At 33.8% G+C, this 27,732-nt stretch overlaps 1 protein-coding gene across 4 annotated transcripts in view; it reads right to left on the bottom strand.

Moving 5' to 3' along the window:
- The window catches only part of LOC106052721 (putative molluscan insulin-related peptide(s) receptor), a 77,502-nt gene extending 53,883 nt beyond the window's left edge, over window positions 1-23,619 (bottom strand). The window contains exons 1-5 of one of the 4 annotated variants that reach the window (XM_056016873.1): window positions 23,552-23,619; window positions 17,508-17,856; window positions 10,008-10,517; window positions 2,341-2,504; window positions 1,731-1,929 (exon numbers count right to left, since the gene is read on the bottom strand). In XM_056016873.1, coding sequence (XP_055872848.1) covers window positions 1,731-1,929; window positions 2,341-2,504; window positions 10,008-10,517; window positions 17,508-17,625 — 991 coding nt within the window. In that variant the 5' untranslated portion in view covers window positions 17,626-17,856; window positions 23,552-23,619. 4 annotated transcript variants of the gene reach the window in all.
- Window positions 23,620-27,732: the final 4,113 nt, after the last annotated feature.

Here is a 27,732-nt window from a genome sequence, read left to right as displayed (position 1 = left end):
AGGGTTCAAATTAGAAAAATCTAGGGGACATCGTATCAACAGAGTAAAAATTAATAGTGCATAGGAGCCGTGCATCATGATACTCCGATACTTTTCTGAACTATTCAAAAGGTGGCAAGCAGCCATTGTCCAGACCTGCCTACCGTTACGCAAAATGCGTATTTGTTACGCAAAATCTCCGAAAAATGACCGTCAGTACGCAAATACGCATTTAACCCGTCGCGTTACGCATTTTGTATCCTTTCCCCCCCCCCCTCTTGACTAGCTTACGAGCGGTCACGGAGGTCACGCTAAGGCCGCGCTAAGCCGTCCTGTTGGGGGGGGGGGGGGGGACAGAAAAGGTGGGGGAACACATTGTGTCCAGATTTATACGTTGATTGGTTCTTAAAAGCAATTAGATTTAGTATAGAAATGAAGAGTGAGGGAGTGGCGGGTTGGTACCAAGGTTGGTACCGTCAGTTAGCTGATAAACCAACGTGACTTTTTTTTTTTTTTTTTTGTAAGTTCATTAGTAGAAATTAAATATGTTGAATCCCTGACTCCCGTATTCATTTGTATAGAAAATAAATATCGAAGTGCTATCGATTCAAAACACATTGAGTGACATTGTAGATATCTAGTCTAGATCTGGATTCTAGAGCTAGAATCTAGATAACTTGTTATACAGGAATAGATCTAGATCTAGCTAGCCATTACGTTATGTCATGATTCTCTACTTTACTCTACACTCTAGTTCCAATTTAGTGTTAGTTGTAGTATGATTTAGATTGACTAGATCTAGATCTAGATCGATAACATCTACTACTATCTAGTCCAGATCTAGACTAGACATTCTTAGTCTTGGTATAGAATAGATCAAGGATGAAGGTAGGCCTACGAAAGTTTGGAGCAGACCTACGTTTGTAGCGGATTCACGGCATCGGTAACACAGCCCAGATTTAGAGTAGATTCTCAGTAGATTATATTCATTATATAGACATAGATCCAGATCTAGTCTAGATATCATCTCTATTGTCGTACTGATCTAGATTTAGATTGTAGATCTAATCATGACATCTAGATCTAATATTATATATATGACAAAATAGTGGATCGCGTAAGTGTTACGCATTCTGGTGCCAAAATACGCATTTTGACCATCAGCGTTACGCTTTTGGACTTTTTTTGGTAGGCAGGTCTGCCATTGTCATTGAAGTCTAGACTAGGCGCTCTAGATCTAATCTAGATCTAGTTCAAAAGTATTCAAATTAAAGAAACTAGATATCTTATCTAGAATATATCTATCTAGATTCTTCTAGACTGATTTAAACCACTGTAGTCTAGACCGAGATCTAGACTTATATGACAATACGTAACACGAGTTTATTTTTAAAAATAGAACTTATAACTGTGTCAAAAGACTGGATGTGTGCATGTTCAAAACAAATAAAAAATCTTATTTCCCATTCTTCCGAAAATGGAAAAATAAAATCTGATTTTTTTTTTCATTAAAAATTTTCGGAATTCCGACAATTGTCGGAAAATTCCCATCACTTATTTCATGAGTATATTTCCTAAGATTAAAAAAAAAAAACACACATTTCCATACATAAAAATTTTAACTGTTGCTATTGGATAGTCCAGAAAAAATGTTAATAAAACATATAGCCTATTTTCACACCCTTTGAAATCAGCCTGAAAAATGGAGTAAGTTTTCCGTAAATTTCTAATTATCTTTGATATTTTATTACCTTTATGACAGAATCCGGTACATTTGACACATTCATTGTAATTTTTCTCTTTCAATTCTCTGATGGTGTAGTTTTGAGGACAATAAAAGACACACTGGCTTGGTTCTCCCTTTTCACCAACTAAAAGCATGGGAGCCTTTCCAGATTGATAAGGTAAAGACAAACATTCCCTATCAGTCAAACATCTTCTTCCCTTATACTGTAAATAAAAAAGAAATAACAAAACTGTCATTAATTAAGAAATTAGCTACTAATAACTTACATAAAGACATAAAAAGTTTTTACTTTTTAAGATAAAAAACCCTACAAGAGTTTTATTTGACTTTTCAATGTTCAAACCCATTTAGGAAATGTTTCTTGTGAAATTTTTTTTTTTGAGAAGTTAAAAGTTTGTGATGAGTACTACTCTGTCCTGTGGAACCTCACACATAAAAAATAACTAGAATGACCAGATCCATGTGTGTATTGTAAAATATGTAATAATAAAGAAAAACTTAAGACTATCCGATAATCTACAGGACTCAGTGCCATCAGTTCTGATACTAAGCCACTACATTCATAAACCGAATCAGAAACAAAGTACTAAGATGAAAACAATTCAAAGACTGACCCTATATGTTGCAGGTGGACACTCTGAAAGACATGAATTGTTGAAGGACACATATTTACAGCTGTAGCAATCTTCTGCTGTTGGACCTTTACATCCACCAAGACAGTATTCATGACAGCAAGCTCCATTAGCCATACAGCCTTGATTTGCTTTACAGCTGCATGCTAAATTGATTACATATATATATATATATTAAAATAAATTGAATGAGGATAAACTGATACACTGAAAGTGAATACTTTATTTGTTTCTGATAATGTATACCTAGGTGAGAATAATAGGTGAGGTGAAAATAATAAGATTTTTTAAAATTGTAGATGAAGTTTGTTGAATTTACATGAACTGCCTTTTTTAAAATATATTTTTTAAATAATTTATAGGTAGATTATATTTTATACTCATTAACATTTTTTTTCTGAAAAATAACATAGTTTTTGGGAAAAGGTTGTGAGGAAAAAATGCCTTTTACATTTCGAAAATAGTTAATACATTGTGCATTAATATATATACTTTTAAAACATTTTTAAAAAACAGTAAGATTTCAAAAGACTAACAGTAGCTGTTACATATATTTTAAACTGATAAAGGAGAGGGTGAAATCTGATTTTTAGCAGCCCCAAGAGAATAGACGCTATTCCTTTAGTGTGGTCTGTTTGTAAGTCTGATTATGATCTCAATAACTAAAAAAGCTACTGCAAATCCCATTTCCATATTTTGAAACTTGTTTTTGTCTTCCAGATGCCAGTAAAAAGAGATTGGCCATTCATCAATCACTCTCCCCGAAAAACAACCATCAGCTAGATCTTCTCACCGCATCTGTTTTACCCAGTTACACTTTTAGAAGTGAAGCTGTGAAAATGCTGCCATGATAAGGGCAGTTAAAGATTACATACATACACAAGGTTCTGTTCTCACCAAGGTACAAACACACTTGCACCAATTCTTTCCTAGTTGTTAAGACTAATATAGGGCAAATGAAGGTGCAATTAGTTATTTAATGTTATGATCTATTTACAATGAAAATGAAAAATATGTGATTTGGTAATGTTCAATTATTAGGCCGGCTCACACTGAACAATATCTTCATAACAATAAACTCATTTGAGTACTTATTATATGAATATTTACAATGTAATAATAATAATTATAATATTATATTTAAGCACCATGCAGCTTCATGGCGCTAGCCAGACAAACATTCACGTCTACAACACACTTTTATTTTTGTTAAAACTATTGTATCATTGAACTATCATTGTGTTTTTTTTCTGTGTAATGCACTATTGTGAGACTAATTTCATCAAGGATAATAGAAATATTTCTATTGTTGTAATTATTATTAAGATGTTTTTTTATAGTCTTTTAACTCTTTGATAGTGGAGGGGGTGGGGGGAGGAGCACTAGAAGACCAAAGATACACAAGAGTAGGCATATCTTTAAATTATTGACAATGTGGTGTCTAATTAAACCTTTTCTTTAACAAAGGCATTACGTTTTAGAGCAAATTGTTATAGAAAAAAAGGCTCTTCTAAAAAAAAGCACTGTGATTCAAAAGAAAAAAAAAGAAAAACAATAAGAAAATGGCAGGAAAGCAATCACAAGATGCTGGACTCACTATTTAAGAGAAAAAGATGTTCATTCTTATGTGCATTAATCATTTTACAACTCTGAGCTTCAACTCTTACTGGAAGCAATCATTGATGTAGAAGATAAATTTAGAGCAATCCAACAGAAAAATAAATACTTTAGTTCAACAACCAAGGAAGTATTGTAGATGTCAGTTTCAAAATATAGGCGTATATGATGATTTTTCAAAAGGCATCATTCGAACAGAAATACCATAACTGACGAAAATAAAAGTTGACATTGCATGATTCATATGCCACTAAGACCTTGAAAAATTACCTCTAAATCATTTAACAAAGCCTTCAACCCTTTCTTACCATCTGGTTATCTATGGCATCTCATGTGAAAAAGAATTTTTATAATTAAAATTAAGAACTTTTTGAGGCAACAAAGACACTTTCACAAAGGGCAATTTTATTAAAAATGGACTTTGATACATTTTCAAGTTTGAAATCCATTAAAAAAAATAGCAGTGTAATTTACTTATAGTTGCATTGTTGAAAAATTGAACTATAGATTATTGGCATGTCTTCGATTCTAAAGGTTAAGGATCAGTGCAGAGTTTCATGTGACTACGCAAACCCAGTAAACTGCAGATAAATTGTAATAAACAACTGAATTTTAAAATTTAAGACAATCATTTTATAGTTTTTGTTGAACAATCAAATAACGTAGGTAATTATAAACTATATGTATTACAGTGCAACAAACCAACGAAAAAAAAGGCTTTTTTTAAGGGGGGGGGGGGTGATACCCATCCAAGTGACGCCACTGGTTCCACGATCTCTAGAGATCTGATCGTGGAAAAATTGTATGATCCTTATTGAAAATAATTTTTTTATCATATTTATCCATATTGTTACAAAACTTTATAGAGCAAACACCTCTAAAACACCAAATGGAAATTTTTAGCTTATTATCTATCCATGTCACTTCTATTGGAAATATGAAAACTGATCCGTGGACAAGTCAACAGCTCTAGATGTAGATTATATCTAGAAAATACATTATGATCCAAAGTAAAAAAAATAAAAATTTACAATATTTATTCATATCTCCACATAACTTTATATATATGTAAGCCATTTAAAAACATATAAAAATGATTGTTCTGAGTTCAATATCCCATGTCTCTACCATCCAGAACATCAATTAAAAAAAAAAATAGAGCCTTTTTAAGACCCAACTTAAAAAGAACAACTTTCTTTGTAAAAATATATTGGAAGTAGGAAATTCTGAATGTTTAGCAAAGGAAAACTAATCAAGAACATTTTTGTAATCAATTAAAAACACACACAGGAGCCAAAAAAAAAAAAAGAAGAGAAATTAGCTTTTATATGCTTATAGCATGCTCAGAGTGCTATGGTCCTATCTCACTTGTGGACCAGTGGGGAGAGGGGGTATCTGGTAGAAGGTTTTATGAGCTGCCTTTAGGCGCTCAGTTAACACAACTCTGCCCAAGCCCGAGTCGGGTGTTGCACCTCGAGCCCCCTTCATAGGTAGCCAAACCAAGCCAAATTAAGATTACTTAGCCTCTACCACGCTTCCAACAATATTCAATAATAATAATAAAAGCTACGAGACAAAGATAAAGCTAAATATGTTAAAACAAAACCAATCACTTTGTCAATTTTGAGAAAAAATAGAATATTTAAATGTCATAGAAGCTAGGCTAAGAAACATCATGGCTCCAATTTAGTACAAATAATTAGCAAAATGAGCAGAATCTATATAATTCTCTTCATGGCTCAAGAGTTTAGACACCACGTAATGAAAAGATCACTCTTTTATTTTTGCAAATCAGACGGAGTAGAGTAACCCTACGTAATTTAGGAAATGAAAAGAAAAAGAAGGGGTGGGGGGGGGGGGGGGGGGGGCAAGTAATATTCACCCGTCACTAAATAGTAGGGCCGGACTTTACCATTGTGACCAAGAAGTCATGGAAAGAGAACAAGTAATCTACTCTGTATTTACCCGTCACTAAATAGCAGGGCCAGACTTAACCATTGTAGAACCCTATCCAAAACGAATTTTGCAGGGCCAAGTTTGGGTAGCGATACCGATAATAATTGAAAATTAAGAGTTTGTATTAGAAAATAAATTAGTCTTTGCATTTTATTCATTCTTTACTACGTACAGAATTACTTTATGAGCCTTGCATGTAGCGAAGTCATACAGTATATCATAAAAATTATATTTCCTACATAGATCACGCTCAATAGCAAGAATTAGGCCTACCAAATGTTTCAATCTATCTATGAGAATTGTTGACTCAGGTAATTCTTCATTAGTTTGAGGCACGAGAAGCTTCTTTCAATAGATTCCACAATTACGGGTATTGCATAATGCTGTTTTTTGGGGGATTTTATCGGGCATAGGATTGGCGTTTTCCAAATTGAATGAATTTTTGTCTATATATTTCAGGAGATTTGTATGAGTTTTCATTTTAATAATTTCCGGATATTTCCAGGACTTTTTCCTTTATTTTGCAATTTCAGGAGATTTCCAGGGTTCCCTGTCATTTCCTCCCCTGATATTTTTATCATCTGATCATTTTACCTAACAAATAGTAATTGTAAAAATCATGAAATGAGCAATATTTAATATATTCATTTTTTATTTAAATGACAAAAAGTGTAACACATTAGATCAGTATAAAATTAAAACAAATGCCAGTAAAAAACTAAAAAAATTTAACATGTATAAATATAGAGGTAATGTAAAAAAGTGTTTTTGTGCTTATCTACATCAATATGATTGTAAGTACAGAAGACGATCCATTGATTCATATTGCTGAACAATGTTTGTTATTCTCTTTGCCAGTGTTGCATATTTCTTCCTTGGACGTTCTTCAATGCCGGTGCAAGTCAGTAAAACTGATGCCTTGTGCAACTGACTATCCTTATGTAGACCATCTAGAAATGTCCACATAGTTGGATGGTGGCATGAAAATAGAGACTGGAGGGCGTGATGCCAACCCTCCACAGCATTGTTCGTTCGCGCAACACTGCAGATTATGTCGAGATATTTATTCCATATACTTGGAGGGAATAAAGCTGAAGCATAGTTATCTCCTCTGCCACGTACATATGTATGCTCAAAGTAGGATAACAGTTCCGGCATCCGATTGTGTTGTGGCATGGATTCGGCGAGTAATTCAAAGGAATCACTTATGTTTTTCACGTACATAGGCCAAAGCCATGTCACATAACTCATTACAATGGTCATAGACACTTTTCATGCCCAATTCATTGACTTTACATAATACAGCTTGACAGAGGTGAAAATAACATCCCATTACTCTGCATGTTTGAAACTTCTCTTGAAAAGCTGTCATGGCGGCTTTCTCAAAGTCTGTGATTATAATTTCTGGTATTACATTTAGTACAAGTACTTTAATTGCTTCAAGCAATCTATATTACGTAACACTGGTTTTGTCCTGAAGCAAGCAGTACAACACTGGTGGAATCACACCCTGTGCATATTTAAAGTGAATTGTGTAGAATTGATAAAATAAACAGGGGACAACTTTAAAAGTACCATTGGCAAACCAACATTTGCTACGTCCGAGCCATTCTAGTAACTGTCTATCACCGAAAACTAGAAATTGATTATTTCCGCTTTTCTCCAGTGAGTCGTATGTATAATAGAAACTCTTTGTACACTGCTGGTACCTCAAACTTTGCATCAGCCGGAAGAGATGGCAAAGCTCCACCAATGTTTCTGAGTCGTTCACGATGTTGTCTGAGAGTCCTGTGTATAAAACTTTTTCTGGGCAGAGCCATCAGAATAGAAGGAGGTAAGTCGACGATTACATTAGCCTGACAAGCCCACAACATTGTTGTGGTTTCCGACATCTTCTCCTTCATTTTTTCTACTGCATTCTATCTCTCAAAAGATTTCCACTACTTGCACCACACCTTGGCCTTTGATGATAAGTTATCAGCGTCATGGTCATAATTATTCTAATCAGGCTTCTATCTCTCAAATGATTTTCACTACTACCAGCAAACCTTGGCCTTTGATCATTACGTCATGCGCAGGATAATATTATAATTTTACAACCCCCACATCCAATAGAAGTGCTATTATATAGATAGCTAAGTATGCACCCAGATTTACAATAAATTATAAGATTTCTCATCAAGAATGTAAAGTGGAAGAGGAAACACTATAAACGCATTAGTAACATGTCAAAAAATATCAAAAAGCATTCTACATAATCATATTTATATTAGATGAGGGCTTAAAGTCAAAGCCTTAACATCACAATTAAACAATGAAAAAAGAAAATATTTAATTGGGGATGAAGTGACCAGGGGATGAAATGACGGGATGAAGTGACCTGGGATGAAATGACCGGTCACCATTTCCAGGAGCTCCTGGTAAATCGACAGGAGGCCGTGGGAGATTAGTTATAAGTTATAAAATGGTTTAATTTAATAATTTATACACCTAGAAATAGCGCAGGCCCTATGAAACTGCGGGGCCAACTGCAGTCGCATAATAGCCGCAAAATAGTGGCATATGCTACGACGCCAGTCGACTAGTATAAATTAAAACTCTAAAAAATGAAAACTTCTGTATTAAAAGATTGGTTTAGACAAGCTGTGTCACAAAAAAAAATCAAAACAACTTCAGCAAAATATCAATATCTATGCTAGAGATGCTTTGATAAATGTAAACAATAACATGTATTTATTTAGAAATGCTTTTTAAAGGTTTTAAGTTTTACTTATTCCTTTTTTAAATAGCCTGGAAGAAAGATTTTAAGTTAATTATCTGCTGTTGTTTTTAACGGAATTGCTGATATTGTTTTTTTGTGCTCTCTCCAATATCCATTTAGATATCTATGACATAGCAACATAGAGCGTATATGTATATATACTTTAACATTGAATTAAGAAGCCGTAGAAAAGCTGGTGAATGTATGTAGTTATTAAATAGAGGTGGTGGCGAGGAGGAAGAAAGTGGTACTAGAATTCTCAGGCCAGAAGTATGTGTGAGGGAGGTTGATGCAAACAAGTTGTTCTAATTCAATGGTATAATAATATAACTATAATTTAAGGACCAGAATTTTATGTTAAGGAAACATCAAAATGGTTGAGGAGCAGGAGGAAGATTCATAAAATATGACGACTCATTAATTCATTATTAAATGAGTTTTAAAAAAATAATAAAATGTATGTTGCATATTTTTGTTGCAGGTTGAGGTAAGGGATATTAGAATCCACTAATCAATGGAAGGGGGAAGGTTACAGTGCACTGGATGCCAAAGAAAAAATATACATAGAGCTTATAATAAATCAAATCTTTTAATGTAAAATAAAATAGAAAGAAGTCAGAAGTGGGGAGGGGAATGTAACAATGGGATGGCAAAGTTTTACTTGACAAAAGAAAAACAAATATCTAGAACTTTTCAAATATTTTAACCTAAGTGTTACTAAAATTCCATGACCAAAGTATTTGTGAGAGAGTGTTATAATGCAGGCTCCATACCTTTTGGAAGTGAAAAAAAAAAGTCGGGGGAGTGGGGATGGGAGCTGAATTCCAGAGCAGCTAAAGTAAACAATATATAAACTTATATTAGAGATACTAAAATATAAAAGGAAATGTTTTGTTTTTTGGACAAGAATTTTCAAAAAAGAATATATTGTGATAAATCATGGAGCAAATGATTCTACCATTGGGCAGAGCTAGTATTAGGATTAGATGAATATATATAGAGAGAGATTGTTTAAATTAAATGTTTATAAAAGCAACATCTACTTGTAAATATCTTTTGAAAGCAAGCCTACTTTGTCTTTGCATGTTGTGCTTATGCTTTAAAAAATAAAGATTTCAAAGGCAGTTCATGTAATTAATAATTGTATTGTGGATATAAAATAACCACAAGTATTGATGTCAGACTGTAACAAGTGAGCACAAATGATACACAGTGATGCCTAAAAGTTTGAGTGTAACACATAACCCATTTATAAAAGTGAATTTAAACAAATAATAATAATAACTTGAAATGTCTGAAAGTAAAAGTTACTTACTGAATCCCTTCTGGCACTGATCATAAGACCAGCAGTTTCTTGGTTCACAGTTACTTCTACATACAGGACATGGTTGCTTGCTATTATCATAAATGTATACCAGTTCTTCCACACCCAACTGGGTCCAATTTATAGTATCAGCATAGCAGAGCTTAAAATTATTTGATATCCTCACTGATCCTCTGCCAATGACATCAAGATTTATTAGACCTATTTCTTGAAGGTCGTTATTTTCATAAATTACAAGGGAATAGACATCAAACAAATGTTGCCCTCTGATTACCCTCAGGTTTGGAAAAAGCTTTTTAAAAGATGTAAGCTTATTCACCCGATACACAATTAAATGATCTGTGATCTCTCTCAGTTCTGGAAATGACAAATCCTCTATTGCGTAAATTCCATTTTGAGAATTCGTTGCATCCACAGTAATAAACAAGTTGCCTTCAATAACAGTACAGTTTCTCAGCTGATTAAAATTATCCAGATTACGTATACTTATTGATGGACAAACTGCAATAAAAAAAAAAAGCTACACTTTATAAAATATGAGATACATACATATTTAAAAGAAATTTTACAAATTCAATTCTCCACCAAAAGTTAAATACTTTTAAACTGTCAAAAAAAATTTGATAAGAGTAAATCTTATTATATTTAGTGTCAACACAATTTTTAATAATATATATGCAACACTAGTATTTGGGAAAAAGGTAAAAAAAAATATATAATTTTTAAGTTTTAATCTAAATTGCCCAAGCATGTCTGTGCATGTTCAATTTATATGATCTACAATTGCTTTTTTATTAGGTCATGTGTACAAAACTGGTTCTTTTTTTTTTTTTTTTGCAATAATTGGAAAATTTAAAGGATTAAAGGATTATAAACTTATATATGTATACTAGACATATGTTACCCGCGACCCGCGGGTCTTTATTTGCGCATTACTGTCGATATAGTCACTGAGAGTGTTTTGTAAACAATTAAACGAAATAATAATGTGATAAGTAAAGCGAATGTGTCAATGTAAAAATAGTGTAAATGAAGCTATCAAATCAAAATAGCTAATAGGCTTAAATCCATTTTTTCAAATTAAAACATTTGCTTGTAGGCCTACATATATTTGATTAAAATTTCAGATGAATAGACTTAATTTTGTATGTTCATGTGTTAAAGTATAAAGTAGATCTTGAGGTAGACATAGATCTAAATCTACACTAATCTAAATTGGCTTTTATAGAGTTCATTCTGTGTTGCGCATGCGTGACCTTTTTTCATGAATGAATATATGGCCTGTGTCAACACGGCTACGCAGCTTTAGCTAACAGCTAATGAATGTATATTAAAAATGCTTTAGAAAAACAAATTTGAATGTTAATTTGATTAAAATATGAAATGAATGGACAATAATTAGTATATTTATGTGTTAAAGCATAAAACTATCTTTGCGAAAAGAAATTTCATCATCTTAGAGTTCAATGAGGGTTTTAGACCTAGGCCTAGGAATAGACTCAGTAGAGAGATGTGTTAATGTGTAACCATTTGGTAATGTCTAATGAAAGAATGTTCGCCAGGAAATCTGTAGTCACAGATATAACGAACTAATTAATGCAAAAATGCTTTTGAAACACAAAATTGAAGGTTAAATTTATTATATAATGAAATCAATGGATCTTCTTTTGTAATTTCATGTGTCAAAGTAAAAAAACTATCTCCGCAAAGTGTATTTCTTAAAATTAGATCTAGGTCTAAATCCTTTTGATCTTTTCTCATGTCAACATTGTAGACATGGCCTAGATCCATAAAATACTATAGAATAGCTGTAATAGAGTCGGAAAACTTTATTTTTTTTTAAGGTCTTAAGTTTGTTTTAGGGCTACAATACATACACTAAGGTCTAAGTTGGTACCCAAGAAACATTCCTGCCAAGTTTTATCAAGATTGGTCTAGCGATTTTGATGTCTATAAGTAACATACATACACCTCACATTCTACTTTATAGTATAGATTATATGACTATGTTGTAATTTTGTTTCTTTAAAGGTTGTACAGCCAATAGATTTATTGATGTTAATATAAATTTTAAAAAATCTGGCATGATAAGGAATTATTTGATACTAATAGGCTGGGAAATTTTTACTGTACCATCACACTGAAAAACAGTCAATTCTATAAGCCTATAACTGTAGTAAGTACTGTATCAAAGTAATGAGTGATGGGCTATTTTTCTATCATTCTTCCAGCATAATTAATATTTATAAATTAAAAATGATATGCTTTTATTAGATTTGAGTTTCCTCACCATTCTGAGAATATTTTTCAGAAGATTTCCAGGTGAAAATATTCAATTTCAGGAGCAGAAAAAACATAAACTATACATACATTTAGTAATAAATATAGGGACCAACATTTAAAATAACAAAAATCAAATTTGTATGATTATACATTGACTGTCATGAATGTATTTAACCCAATAGCTCCTATTTCCGGTTCAAAAAACCCCCTTCAAAGTCCTAAGCAAGGAGGGATAACTCCGTATTTAAAAAATCCTAAAAAATATGTATTTTGCAAAAAATAATCAAATTGAAGATCTAATACATATAAACAAACAAATAACTTTAAAAAATAGAACTATATGTCTAGTTTTAAAAAATATATGCGTTTAATACCAATAGAATATAAAAAAACTTCAAAAATACTCATTTTCCCACGTGGGGGCTTATACACTGGGGCTATGGGCCTGTTCGTTTGAAAAATTATTTAAAAAATAAAAACCTTCCCGATTTTATTAAAAATAGAATTGGTAATCTCCAAAATTATTTTTAATCACGCTTGCAACGAGACTAGAAGAAATCTTGTTTTAAAAAGTTTAAATTAAGTCTATTGAATAGGGGGTTTTAGAAACGTTCTACAACGGATTAGGACAAAAACGGGAAAACGTTTCCAACTGCAGAAGGAGTTAATGGGTTAATAACATTACAAAAGTCTTTTTCTTCACAAATTAGCTTTAGAATTCAATATGATTGGTTGAGAAAAAAAAGGACTGCTAAACTGATTTACTCCACTCTCTATATAGATCTAAATCACTTAATTGATAGGTTGAGGAAAAAAGTGCTGGTAAACCGATATCTTAAGCCCCATCTGCTCCACTTTTTACATAGATTTTAAAGTCTATATCTAAAAATTTAACAAAGACTAAGAGACAAGATCTAGACTAGATCTCCAATAAATCTAAAATTCTAGAACTAGAATCAACTGGAATCTAGATAAAATATAAAAGCCAACAAAGCTTTTTTTTTTTTTATTGCAGATCAGTTTTCCATACCCTTAAATGACAATTTTGTCTATTTTTCAGGATAATTTTGTAAAGAATTTCAGATTTTTATAATTTCATGAGTTTTACAGGACATTTTCTTATATTTTGCAATTTCAGGAGATTTCCAGGAGCTCCACGAAAATCAGGAAGCTGCAGGAACCAAGTAGATATTTTCTTCTATGGCAAATAACTATAAAAAGCTAGCTTTTTGGTGAACCTGGTGTACAGAAATTTATAAGCTCTATCACTTGTGACACAAACAAATTATTGTTTAATTTGCAACTGTGTTCTTCAAACACAGCATCCTTGACATTATTTTGTTTATTTCTAAATCTCACAATATCTTCCTCTATTTTCTACTTTTTTTTTCCTTTAAGGTTTCCTATATAGCCTGAGCATTTATCCATACCACATTCTCTTTATATATATATATATATATATATATATTTTTATGTTACTGTTGCATAAAGGGTGTAAACCAGATCTTTAAAAAATCACATCACAAACTGAACTAAAAGGAAGTTGCTGTGTTTTAAATTTATTGTAAAAATCCTCACAGTCTGCAAAAGATTTCAAACAAAAACTGCTGATATATATATATTACAAAGACTTTTTTTCTGCACATAACTTTAGACAAACATAGTAAAAGGCAATCAAAAGCTTGTGGTTACTTGGCCATGTAGTATGCACTTTGCTCTCTTGTCACCTAAGTTAAATTCTGCAGCCCACCACAATGCATACAATTTTGACTAAAAGGAAAAGTTTCATTTTTGCAGGAATGTTTTAAAGTTAACACCTTGAGTGTGTATAACAATAAGAAAGTACAATGCCTTAATCTGGCACGTCAATATTTAGTCCAAGATAAATCTATAAAACTAAAGTAGTAAGTATATATATTTAGTATTAGCTCATAGGAGGCACGGTGGCTGAGTGGTAAAGAGTTTGGCTTCCAAACTGAGAAGTCCCAGGAATCCTGTTAAAGATTTTTAATTTCATTTCAGGATCTTTAGGGTACCCCTGAACCCACCTGGCTCTAATTGCTACCTGACATTAATTGGCGAAAAGTAAAGGTGGTTGCTCTTTGTACTGGCCACTTTGACACCCTTGTTAACCAAGAGTCACAGAAACAGATGACCTTTACATCATCTGCCCTATAGATTGCAAGGTCTGAAAGGGGAACTTTTAACTATTAGCTTTTTTTTTTTAAATTAATTTTCATTCAGATGAATTTGTAAAGTTACTTCACAATTTAACAGGAAAAAAAATTCTTTTCATCTCTTTACATGTTTTTAGGGATTACTTTTGAGGGGAAGTAAAAAAAAAAAAAATGACCTTAATGATGAATTTTAAATAAAAGCCAAGGTATACATATGCAGTCAAAGAGAACTATAATAGATTTCTTGCATCATGGCTGCTTGCCTACCCATATCACCAGGATGATAATAAAGAAATTTTAAATAAATATTTTAAAATCTAGCTTTAAGATATAATATATATATATATATTTTTCTTAATTTCTTTTTTTTTTTTTAACATACATTTGTTACACCATTCTTTACTGATACACAGAGTAGCTTGTTTTTTTTTTTAAGTTTTTCTTTGCATTTCTTCCAAAGTTCTTGTTTAAAGCATGTTGCTACTACTGTTACCTACTGATCTCTTTGATAAAGTTTTATGACTGTCTGGTGTCAATATCAGATACTCTTCAGTAGAATTTAGCTCAGAATATTGTATTATATATATATATTATACTATATATGTTTTTACCCAGTTTTTTTCATTTGGTTGTTTTTTTTTTCATTCTATTATTTTGTTAAATTTCTATTGTTTTCTTTATTTTAAAAAAACATCTATATATATGCTGTTTTATAATCATATAAAAATAAACATCTTCAAAAACGCTTGGAAATCAAATCAAAACCTCAATGTAGCCTATATTATAAGTGAGTAACTAAATTAATTTTTATTAAAATATTTTGAGCTCTATGTTCTACTTCATTATAGTCCTAATTAATAAACATAGATTCATACTCTTTTGGTTTTAGATTATTTAGAATTTTTACTTGAAACAAACCAATGTCTTAGACATTAATTTAAACTTCACTGTTGCTAACTCAATGAAAAAGAATTGATTTATAGTTTAACTTATATTTTAATAGTTTATCTTCAATCATATCTTATTTATAACAAATTCTCACTAGCTAGTTACCCATAAATTGTATTTTAAAGAAGTATTAAGACACAGTAGAGACTCTGATGCTTTTTTTTCATGCACAAATTATTGTGTGCTACAAAAGGAAAAGCTTAGAATGATTGTGCATTGCTAAAAAAGTGCACAAAAACCCATCTTATGCCTTTAAAAAAACATAGTTCATCAACACTTCCTTTAGCTTATATACACCAGATTGCTTCATTACACCCTTTTGGCAGTGTCAAGACATTTGATCACATGGTAAACATGAAAAACACTTAGAAGATAACGTGTGTGAAGATGAAGTGTGTTTAGACTGTTTTAGGTAATAAAATATATGTAAATTAAAAACTGTTTTTGTTTCAAACTATTTCTAAAGATCTAGAATCTAAGGAATATCCATGTCATTGTAGTCAATGACTAAACACTTTGGGGGTAGAATATCAACTAATACAAGCTCTCATGTTGACCTATATCTAGATCTCATTGTAAACTTAGAGTCCCATTGTGTATTAACAAAATAATTCCACGTCCCCCCAAAAAAAAGACCTATAATTAAGGCCAACGCATATAGTACTAAAATGTTAAAAACACATTTGAAGATCTATGAGTTTTTATTGAAAAATGGATTAGTTATTAATGATAAACATGTTCAATTATTTACTTTTTTTTTTGAGTGCCCTTAAGTGCTAATTTGAATTGTATCATTGTGAGACCAAAGATATTTATGAATGAATTAAAATCAATTACTACATGGCTAGTTTTATCTAAATCTATTTTAGTTTATAGCTTTTGTCTATAGAGTTGTGCATTGTTTTTTTTATTTTTTAGGGCCATCTGGTTATGGGAGGGACAAACAGTCTCCATTGTGATCTTAGAAACATTTTTATGGCAAATTTTATCAAGACTGGTCAAACGGTTTTGATTTCTATGCAAAGACATACATATACCTTACAATAATTATTTAATTCACATATATATGTCTGTATTCTGCACCATCGGAGACACAACTCATGAAATATTGCTGAATAGGTGGTCTTGAACAAAAAAAACTTAATACAACAAAATTACTTACAATACTTTAAGCTACTAGCAGAAGAATCTCAAATGTTTTTTTTTTTGTTATTTTTAATAGTCAAAAGGGAAGTAATAAAAAAATAGTTTAAAATAGTACCTTGCAGAAAGTGCACATTTATTTAAAACAAAAATTGTGTCAACTGCTAGATATATCTTTAATAACATAGAGTTGTAATTGCAACTCTATCATGTTTAATATCTCTAGGTCTGGAAATAAATCTTTATACTTCAGGACAATAAAATATCATTTTATGAAGTAATTGATAAAATAAACTTGGTTAAAGTGCTAAACTTGGTAATATTTATAATATAATAAACTATATGATACGAGGGTAAGTCAAATATAGATCTGCAATAAGGTTAAAAATGTAAATTTTTTGTAATATAAATGGGAAACGTTCATGTGTACACATTATTTTTCATTCTAAAGTCTCCTTGCTTTTTGATGCACTTGGTTCATGGATGCAGAAACTTCCTGAAGTCCTCATAAAAGAAAGTTATTGGGTGAGCTAGGAGCCAGGAATGCATCACTTCTTTCACAGCTTCATCCTAAGTAAATCTACTACCCCTAAATGCCTTTTAGGAACTGAAAGACAACTGAGGCAACTCACTATTCACATACTATAACGAAAGTATTTTTAAATGACGTTCAGTCTTGGTACACCTTCTGTCCACAAAAACAGATCTATAAACATTGCTCTTCTTTGGTGCGACCAGAAGGCATTGCAGCTAAGGTTAATGCAACAATGGGAAGGAATTAACCTGTGCAGACAAAACTATTAAACCATGCATGAGTCATCTACACCTAACAACAGTACTACCAACATAAAAAAAAATGTAACCACATTGCAGATGATAATAGTTGACTTACTCTCATATACACACACATATATATATTATATATTTATAACAAATGTACCTCCATTTGGTGGGGCCACAACATTTGCTAGACAGTACTTCGAACCATCCACTGAGGCAAAGCTTGGCGTTGTAATCTTTGTGACTACCAAAATAAACAAATAGAGTCTGTTTATCATATTGGTAGCAGATCTTCTATGACATCTCTAATCCAAGAACTCATCAACAGCTAGAAACATCTAGATCTTGACTAGTAGATACTACTAAAAGATGATGATAGATATATCATCATGGCCAAATAAATCCAGGTTCAGTACTCCTTTGAAGACTATCATTGAATTGTCTCCAAGTCCACCTCAATAAATGAAGAAATATCACTGGAATGCTTTCACATTAATCCTCAACAGCAACTAGAATACAATATAATAATAATTATATATAATATATTTGTATATAAATAATTATTAAATACAGATATATAATATAAGCAGTGGACATTGATTTTTACCTAGACTAGAATATATTTATAATTTTTTTTGGTGGGGGGGGGGGGGGGGGGGGAAATTACATTCTTAATTTTGCACTGTCATTTGGATGATCCCCTAGATTACTTTTAAATGTGAATTCAAGTAGCTATGGACATAGAATTGAAAGGTCTGCTCTTTCTCTGTTTCTTTTTCCCTATCTTTTAAATTATTTCCTTTGACCTCAAACCCCACTTGAATTGAAATGGTCTGGTATTTCTCTCTGTCTTTGTATTCATATTTCTTATCTCTCTCTGAAACCATCCTTTTTGTTATCAGGAGCATCATAATGCTCTCCCATTTGAATTTATACTTGAATTAGAATGATCCACTATTTTTCTCTTTGTTTTTTTCACATTTCTTTCCTTCTCCTTATTTCTCTCACTCCCCTTTTCTATCTCTAACTCTCTCTTCATCTTTATATATCTGGCCCCCACCTATTTTGCACCCTGATTATCGTAACACACATACAACAAAAAAATTAGACTTAAAAAAAATTCTTTGACTCTTCCTCGATTTCTCTATTCAATATCAAAATAGTTGAGAAGCTCTATTTTGCTTTTCGCCCTTACCCCCACAAACCATAATAAACAAAAATCCTCCCCATTATCATACACACTTTTAATAGGCCTTAAAAAATATCTGGTGTTTTTGAGAGAACAAAAATGAAAAAATATATCAATTTGGTTTCGTTAGTCAAGTTTTTAAGGGGTCCACAAATCGTGAGTTATGCACCAAAGAATCTATAATAGATATCTAGAAAAGAGTGACCCTAGTCTCTACTACTCTAGTCTAGTACTAGATCTTGTCTCTATTAGATCTAGTCTCTTAGACTATTATATATAGGTATATAATGACTATATAATATATCAAGAATGTAGACCTAGTATATTTAAAAATAATTGACCAACCAATCTAGACTATTATTGTATTAAATCTAGATTATATAATTATATATTCTAAATTCTACAGACCTACTAGTGTCCTACTAGTTAATAAGTAATCATATCTTACAATATCTAGATATATATAGAATATTTATATAGATTATAGATCTATATAATCTATATATAATAGATTAGAATATATATATATAATATATATATAGATATAGAATAATATATATATATATATATATATATTGTTATAAACCTGGTGGTGGCACAGATGGGGGTAGTGGTGTGAGTGTAGTCAGCCGACGCAAATCGCCCCAGGCCAGCGCTAGACGAGCGGTCAACCGTGACGAGTTACGATGCTCAGCCGAGTCGAGTGTCAACACGGCGGTTCGGGAAGGATCGACGGCGGTTCGTGAACAGAGCTCAGGAGCGTAACGAGAGTTGTAGTCATCTGACCACCTGGAAACGTCGAGCGGCGTTCTGTCTGGTTCGAGAAGGCCAGTAGGGACCCTATATAAGAGCGGAGGTATCGCAGTCAAGACGGTCGAGAAAAGGGGCTCATTACAGCAAGGTTCACGGCAAGGGTTCAGAGCCCGGTTCACTACAGTCCGGTCGACTATAGCACAGTTCAGCGGTGTGGTTCTGTACGGAGCATTACGACGGTTCAGTGCGGAGTACTGTCAAGTACAGTTGAGACGGCTGGCGTCTTGATCTTGGTCTGCGATCGAGTCCGACACAACGAGCCTAGTGTGTGAAGTCAGTCTTGAACTGTTGAACCCAGTGCAAGCCCGGAACGAGACGTTGAGGCCAGTGCAAGAGTTGATACGGCGGAACGGTGTTATCGGAGAGATATTTGTACAGTGTACGTGTTGCCAATTGTACAGTATTGGCTGTTATTTATCGACATTAAACTATTACTTTACTTTGGAGCCCTGAGTTGTCAAGTTCTTTAGGTTGGTGGTGTATGGTGCAGTTTGCAGAGAGCCTGGATAGTGAGATTCGTAACACTGGTGTCAGAAGTGGGATCGGATCGGAATCGGATTGGATCGGATCTACTATGGCTCGTCTGAAACTGCTGTACGAACTTGAATTCAGAGAACTGAAGCAAGAACTCCGTGATCGAAATCTGAAAACGAGCGGAAATAAAGAAACCTTACAAGCACGCCTCCGAGATGACATTTTGGAAGAAAAAGAAGATCCGGACACATATCTTTTTGAAGTCGAACCTAACTTGCTGGAACAGATCAATTCCAAGATAGATGCCATGAACACCAAGATAGCCGCTATGAACCAACGCATACCTGCTGTGGAGGAGAGAATCATCAACTCAGACGTTCGTTCAGATGCTAAAACCAGAGAGAGGAGCCTTGGTGGTGATCATGAGGACCCATTGAAACCTGACGAAGCCGTTGAGAGACATATGCAAGTCGAGAGATACCAGCCAGGTCCGAACCTAACAGACGTTGGTCCAGCTGCCAAGACTGGAGAGGAAAGTCCTGAAGGTGGTAAAGATAATCCAAGGCAGTCTGATGTTGACGTTGATGGACATTTGAAAGACGAAAGTCATCGACAGGGCCTGAAACCAACAAGCGATTGGCCCGATACTGAGACGAGAGAGAGAGGTCCTGATGGTGGTGAAGAAAGCCGAATGGAGCCTGAAGCCGAAGACGAGGGACCTTTGCACGAGGAGTGTTACCAACCTGCCCCACGAGCATGCCCTCCAGACAAGGCTGAAGATGATGACCTGTCCCACAATTCCCCGCCCTGTGGATTTGAAGCCCATCCCAGTCCTTCTTCGCAAAGCCCCATGAAGCCACCTCTTTTGCCAACGATCTTGGTATCCCCAGCCCTTACATCCTATACCTCTCCATGTGTCAAGTGGCTGTCCTCAGTACCGACCGACAAGAGAGCGATGCAACCACAACGTCACTGCAACAAGAGGACGATCAACTGGAGGAAAAGAAGAAGGCGGCGTTTGCGTAGTCCAACGTGCATGGTGATTCAACCAAGAAATAACTGCAGCCACATGAAGACCAACTGGCGAAGAAGAAGAAGAAGGCTACTTTTGTTGAGTGCAACATGGATGACGATGCGATCACGATGTCGATACAACCAGATGAAGGCTAACTGGAGGAGAAGAAAACGTTTTCTGAATTCAACGTGGATGGCAATGAAAGCACGACGGCGAGGCAACCAGGTCAAGGCCAACTGGAGGAAGAGGAAGAAGCGACCATTGATGACTGCAACATGGATGGCTCCATCAAGCTCAAGAGGCAAGCCAACCGCCACCGATCGACCCCCACCTACGACGATGAAGCTTCACAGCCAATGTCATGAGGTTGATTCTGTCCGGGAAGGACAGATCTAAGGAGGGGGCAGTGTTATAAACCTGGTGGTGGCACAGATGGGGGTAGTGGTGTGAGTGTAGTCAGCCGACGCAAATCGCCCCAGGCCAGCGCTAGACGAGCGGTTAACCGTGACGAGTTACGATGCTCAGCCGAGTCGAGTGTCAACACGGCGGTTCGGGAAGGATCGACGGCGGTTCGTGAACAGAGCTCAGGAGCGTAACGAGAGTTGTAGTCATCTGACCACCTGGAAACGTCGAGCGGCGTTCTGTCCGGTTCGAGAAGGCCAGTAGGGACCCTATATAAGAGCGGAGGTATCGCAGTCAAGACGGTCGAGAAAAGGGGCTCATTACAGCAAGGTTCACTGCAGGGGTTCAGAGCCCGGTTCACTACAGTCCGGTCGACTATAGCACAGTTCAGCGGTGTGGTTCTGTACGGAGCATTACGACGGTTCAGTGCGGAGTACTGTCAAGTACAGTTGAGACGGCTGGCGTCTTGATCTTGGTCTGCGATCGAGTCCGACACAACGAGCCTAGTGTGTGAAGTCAGTCTTGAACTGTTGAACCCAGTGCAAGCCCGGAACGAGACGTTGAGGCCAGTGCAAGAGTTGATACGGCGGAACGGTGTTATCGGAGAGATATTTGTACAGTGTACGTGTTGCCAATTGTACAGTATTGGCTGTTATTTATCGACATTAAACTATTACTTTACTTTGGAGCCCTGAGTTGTCAAGTTCTTTAGGTTGGTGGTGTATGGTGCAGTTTGCAGAGAGCCTGGATAGTGAGATTCGATTTATCTTATCTTATATGATAGAGACGTTACTTCAAATAAGAAGATGATTACATCCTACGCGTCATGCATGTTAACCAAAGGCCTAAATTCTGCCAAGTCACTGGTTTTCCTAGCTAGATCAGGCAACCCATTCCATGTTCTAATAACGCTAGGGAAGAAAGAGCATTTGTACAAATTTGTCCTAGCATATAGTCATTTATGGAACGAGGAATGTGCCTTTATCTTTGTGTCTTTCTGAGTATATTATTAAATTTTGTTTTTGTATTTGAAGATTATGGTTCAGTATTTTATGTTTTATTGCTACTTTATTTTTAAGTCTTCTATCCTTTCTAAATTTAGTGATTTTACTAAAGGTGTTACTCTAGTGACACTCTAATCTAATGTGAATAATTCGTTTGTTATGAATCTCACTGCTCTATTTTGTGTTTGTTCCAAACAGAGGATGCATATTCTATTATTGGCCTAACCAAGGTTAAATAACATTGTAGTTTTAAATGTTCTTATTTGATTTATAGAAATTTCTTTTAATAAACCCTAATGCTTTGAATTTTTATAGTTTCATCAATATGGGGATTCCATGACATTTTTTCATTTATTATAATACCTAGCTAGGTATTTTGCATTTTTAGTCTGTGTTACTGGTTTACCATGAATAAGATAATTGGAATCAATTTGTTTTAGTTTTTTTGTTACTCTTAATAACTGACATTTTTCTGGGTGGAAAGACATGCTCCAATTAGATTCCCATTTCTGTAATTCATCTAGATCTAATTCTCTTTTAGTAAAATTTCTGTATCTCGTGTTGTTTTTATTGTTCTATATATATAAAATATATAAATATTATAAATAATAAATATATCTAGAATCTAGATCTAAATATAGATCTAGAGATCTAACAGTCACTCAACACTCAACAGTCTCAATTCTAAATCTATAATATGAAATATCTTATTCAAATTCAGTTATTGTCATTTGATTGTCATTATGATTATTCATCATTATATTTATCAGTTTATGTAAATCTATCATTGATTTATTCTATCATAATCATCCATTCTTCTATGATACTAAACTATTAACTATTACTAATTTTATAATACTACTAGATCTAAATACTAGAATCTCGAGTCTAAATAGTAAATACTTTTTAGTCTAGTAGTTCGACTAGAAAAGTATAGATCTATAAGTATATACACTAGATCTAAATCTTAATAGTCTAGATCTAGAATCACTAGATCTTGATTAGATTCTATATCTAGATTTAGAATAATTTAGATGGATCTAGAGTCTAGATCTAGTTCTAGATTAGATTACTCTAGCTAGATTTACTGACACCAGAGTCCAGACTTCTGACTTGGATTTCCTTTCCTGAACCCACGGAAATGAGTAGGGTGGCAGATCAAATGAGTATATTTCCATTTTACGTCGTATACAAGAGACAACATAAAATTAATGTAGATCTATTAATTGCTTGAGAGAAACAATAAGCGATCAACATTTCCTACACTATACGAAATAGTTTTTAGTAAATGCAGCAACAAAATTCACCACAAGAAAACGGGGTCAAGTCTGTGAATGCATCTAATAGCAAGTAAACAACCTCTTTTCGTGATTGGTCAATCAGCAAAGGAGCTAGCATAAAAGAAGTTTGCGAATAAGTTATCAAGGACACATACTGAGCTGCCAATTACGATTTTTTTAAACACGTTTATTTTTACATAACACACGCATGCCTACATTATACTTTTTTTTTACACGAAGCGCTCGATAAAGTATATCTATAAATCTATTTGAATTGTCCTGCAATATGTACGCTGGACTCTCGTTCGGTCGTCTCGAAATGGTCTCGGGTCCATATCCTGCCAGCTGCAATCTCCTGTCGGCCATCGTCCTGCGTGACGTTTGAGTTATGATGTAGATTTCTTCAACTCTGAAGGAACATCCTATAATAATGTAAAGCAACATTTTACAAACACGTCTACTCCTATTAAGTTACTAGTTAGGATAATCAAAAGTAATGCAATGAAATATATGTACCAATTTAAGCCAAGTCGGCCAATCAGTGATAGGCCTATAACAATATAGTGCCAAAACAATAGATAAGGTACTAATTCTATAATAATTGATTCGCCTTTACACCAATATCGCGCTACTGACGAGCTTTGATTTTTTTTATATGCATATACCTATATTTTTTTTACAGTCTAATAAAGGTCGAGTTAATATAGATACCAAAATGGCACAACAAATATATTACAAACACTTTGGGGACAGAATCGTATGGTAATGGTAATCATCTTCTTTTTTGAAGTAACGTCTGTATTATATAAGATAAGATAAGATAATAATACTACGTCTGATTCTGACATTCCTACTCTTACTGGAGACTTTGTATTATATCTCGAATATACTTCAATCTTTTGTGTGTTTTTTTTTTTTAATTTAATGATAGAAACATTACAAATAAATTTCAGTTATTTTGTGTAGGTAGCCTATGAAATGAAATAAAACGTCTCAAAATATATCTAGATCTACCCAGATCTTTATTTAATCTTAATTTTGTTCATAGTAAAATATACGGAAGCAGTTGAGTTATTGTTTAATAAACTTCCTCTATGTCTAAATATACTTCTTTATCTAGATCTAGATAAGAATCTAGATCTTGATATTTTATGAATATCTTAATTATTCCTATAGACTACTATAGAGCTATCAGTTGATGCCAACTAAAAGTCGTAAGTGATAATTAATATGATCTGTCAGAAATGCGAACACTATGCAAGCAGTTAGTGCTGATAAAAATGTATAAAGTACAATATAATTTTAATTTAGTGATTTATATTACAAGAAAATAAAACTATTTATGCGTTTTCTTTTTATATAGACCCATTTAAAAACCGCGCTAATTTAAGTGTGATGTCGCCTGATGTCGGTTTATATTGTACACACTTGCTTTAGAGATCCCCCACCTTGAAAACAAAATGAGAGAAAAAAAAAGAAAAATGTGCAAACTTGAAATGAATCTGAAGAGTATATATAATAAGGGATATCGTTATGTTCTTTAGTTTATACTGCATACGTTTAGCGTACGTGAGAATCACTCAGATGTCATTATTTGCAGACGATTGCATAATATATAGAACAATAAAATAACACAAGATACAGACATTTGACAAATAAGAACATAAAACTAAAATATTATTTAAACTTGGTTAGGCCAATAATAGAATATGCTTCCTCTGTTTGGGACCCCTTAACTCAAGAAAACATTAAGAAACAAGAACATACAACAAAAAAGAGCAGTGAGATTCATAACTAACGAATATTCACCTTTAGTAAAATCACTAAATTTAGATAGCCTTCAGGATAGAAAACTCAAAAGTAAAGTAGCAATTATACATAAAACTCTGAACCATAATCTTCAAATGCAAAAACAAAATCCAATGAAATACCCAGAAAGACGTACACAAAGATAAAGGTACATCCTCATCCCATATTCTAGGACAAATTTGTACAAATGCTCCTTCTTCCCTAGTGCTATTAGAGCATGGAATGGGTTGCCTGAACTAGCCAGGAAAACCATTGACTTAGCAGAATTTAGTTCACTGGTTAATATGCATTACTAAATGCATAACGCGTAGGACGTAATCATCTTCTTTTTTTTTTTTTTTTGAAGTAACGTCTGTATTACATAAGATAAGATATCCGAGCAGTCTAACTAACCGTTCCGTTTTTCACAGCAGACCTGTCTGTCTGGTAAAAAGTTAGTACATGTTATTTATCCGACACCCAATCTCAGATCAAGCTGAAATTTTGCACAATATTTCTTTTACATGATAATACAAGAATCAATTTAAAAATTAACCAATTAGTTAATTAAATATTGGTTCTAAAGTATTTTGTTTGGCATCTCAAACAAAGGAAAGAAATTGTAATTGACTGTAATTAAGCTGAACGAAGCAGGACGTTTTGACGCATCCGTTTTGACGCGATGATCGTTTTGGAAAGAAATGTTTTGATTACATTGATTATGTTCATTATATTAGACTAGTCGACTGGCGGCGTAGCATACGCGCTATTTTGCATGGCCGGCCTTAGGCAACTACAACCTATGCGACCGCAGTGGGCCCCGCGCTAATTCTAGGTGTATGTATGTGTATGTATATGAATGTATTTTCTCATATTAACTCTTAATTTTCACTTATAATCCGTATCCCTACCCAAACTGGACCCCGCGAATTCCGTTTCGCATAGGGCCCCACAATGGTTAAGTCCAGCCCTGCTATTTATTGACGAGTGAATACAGAGTAGATTACTTCCCCCCCCCCCTTCTTTTTTCGCCGCTAAATTTACGTGAGGTAGAAATAAAAAAAAGAGTGATCTTTCTTGGTCACAACGGTTCACCCCCACCCCGCCCGAAATGAAATTCCCCCACACGGGGGGGGGGGGGACTTTAGTGACTGATTTTTTGCTTTGATTTTGTCTATTTTAGGTGAGATTTTAATACTAAACCATCACTTGCCCCAGCGCAGTCAAGGGGGTTTTGATTTTAAAACCCCTACCAATGGGTTTTGAGTTCAAAATCTTATAACATGGGGTTTTGAGTTTAAAACCCGCTACCAGGGGTTTTTGCAGTTAAATCCCCCTCTTCTATAAAACAATACAAAAAATGCAAACGACAATCCCCAAATTCCAAGAGCAAAGTTAAGGAAAATTTTGGTTTTAAAACCCCTTCAAAATTTACGATAAACCCCCGCTTCAATAAGAAAAAAAATCAAATTATGCACTCAAAATGTTATGAGCGTAGCTAAAGGGGTTTTGAGTTTAAAACCCCTACCAGGGGGGTTTGATTTTAAAACCCCTACCGGGGGGTTTTGAGTTTAAAACCCCCTACGAGTGGGTTTTGAGTTTAAAACCCCCTACCAAGGGTTTTTGCAGTTAAATCCCCGTCTTCTATAAAACAAAACAAAAAAATGCAAACGACAATCCCCAAATTCCAAGAGCACAGTTAAGGAAGATTTTTATTTTAAAACCCCCTCCAAAATTTACGATAAACCCCCTCTTCAATATGAAAAAAAAAAAAGCAAATTATGCACTCAAAATGTTATGAGCATAGCTAAATGGGTTTTAACTCAGTGGAGTTTGAAGCTAAAAAAATACATCTTCAATAAAAAAAAATTAAAAAATTACACACTATAAAATCTATGAGCGTAGCCAAAGGGGTTTTGAGTTTAAACCCCCCGCCAAAGGGATTTGAATATAAAAAATACATCTTCAACGTAAAAAAAAAAAAAAGCAAATCACGCACTTAAATCACTATGAGCGTTGCCAAAAGGGGTTTTGAGTTTAAATCACCCTTCAGAAGGGTTTGATGGTAAAAAATACCTCTTCAACGTAAAAAAAAAAAGCAAATTACACACTAAAATTATTTGAGCGTAGCCAAACCAATTGGGGGTTTTGAGTTTAAACTCCTCTCCTCCAGATGGTTTTGAGCTTAAAATCCCCTTACAGAGCGTTTTGAGGTGGGAAACCTCTATCTTCAATATTATTCTAAAGCAAACTACAGTTACCAAATTCTATGACCGTAGCTAAATGGGGCTTTGAATTTAAAAAAAACATCTCCAGAGATTTTTTAGTTTAAACTCTCCAACAGATGATTTTGACCATAAAACTTCCCTTTTCGATATAAAATATAAAACAAACTTCAGTCACCTAATTCCAAGAGTGTA

The sequence above is a fragment of the Biomphalaria glabrata genome, chromosome 1 (assembly GCF_947242115.1).
Source record: "Biomphalaria glabrata chromosome 1, xgBioGlab47.1, whole genome shotgun sequence".
Taxonomy (NCBI): domain Eukaryota; kingdom Metazoa; phylum Mollusca; class Gastropoda; family Planorbidae; genus Biomphalaria; species Biomphalaria glabrata.
The sequence above is the reverse complement of the archived record's forward strand: the minus strand, read 5'-3'. Positions and strand labels throughout refer to the sequence as shown.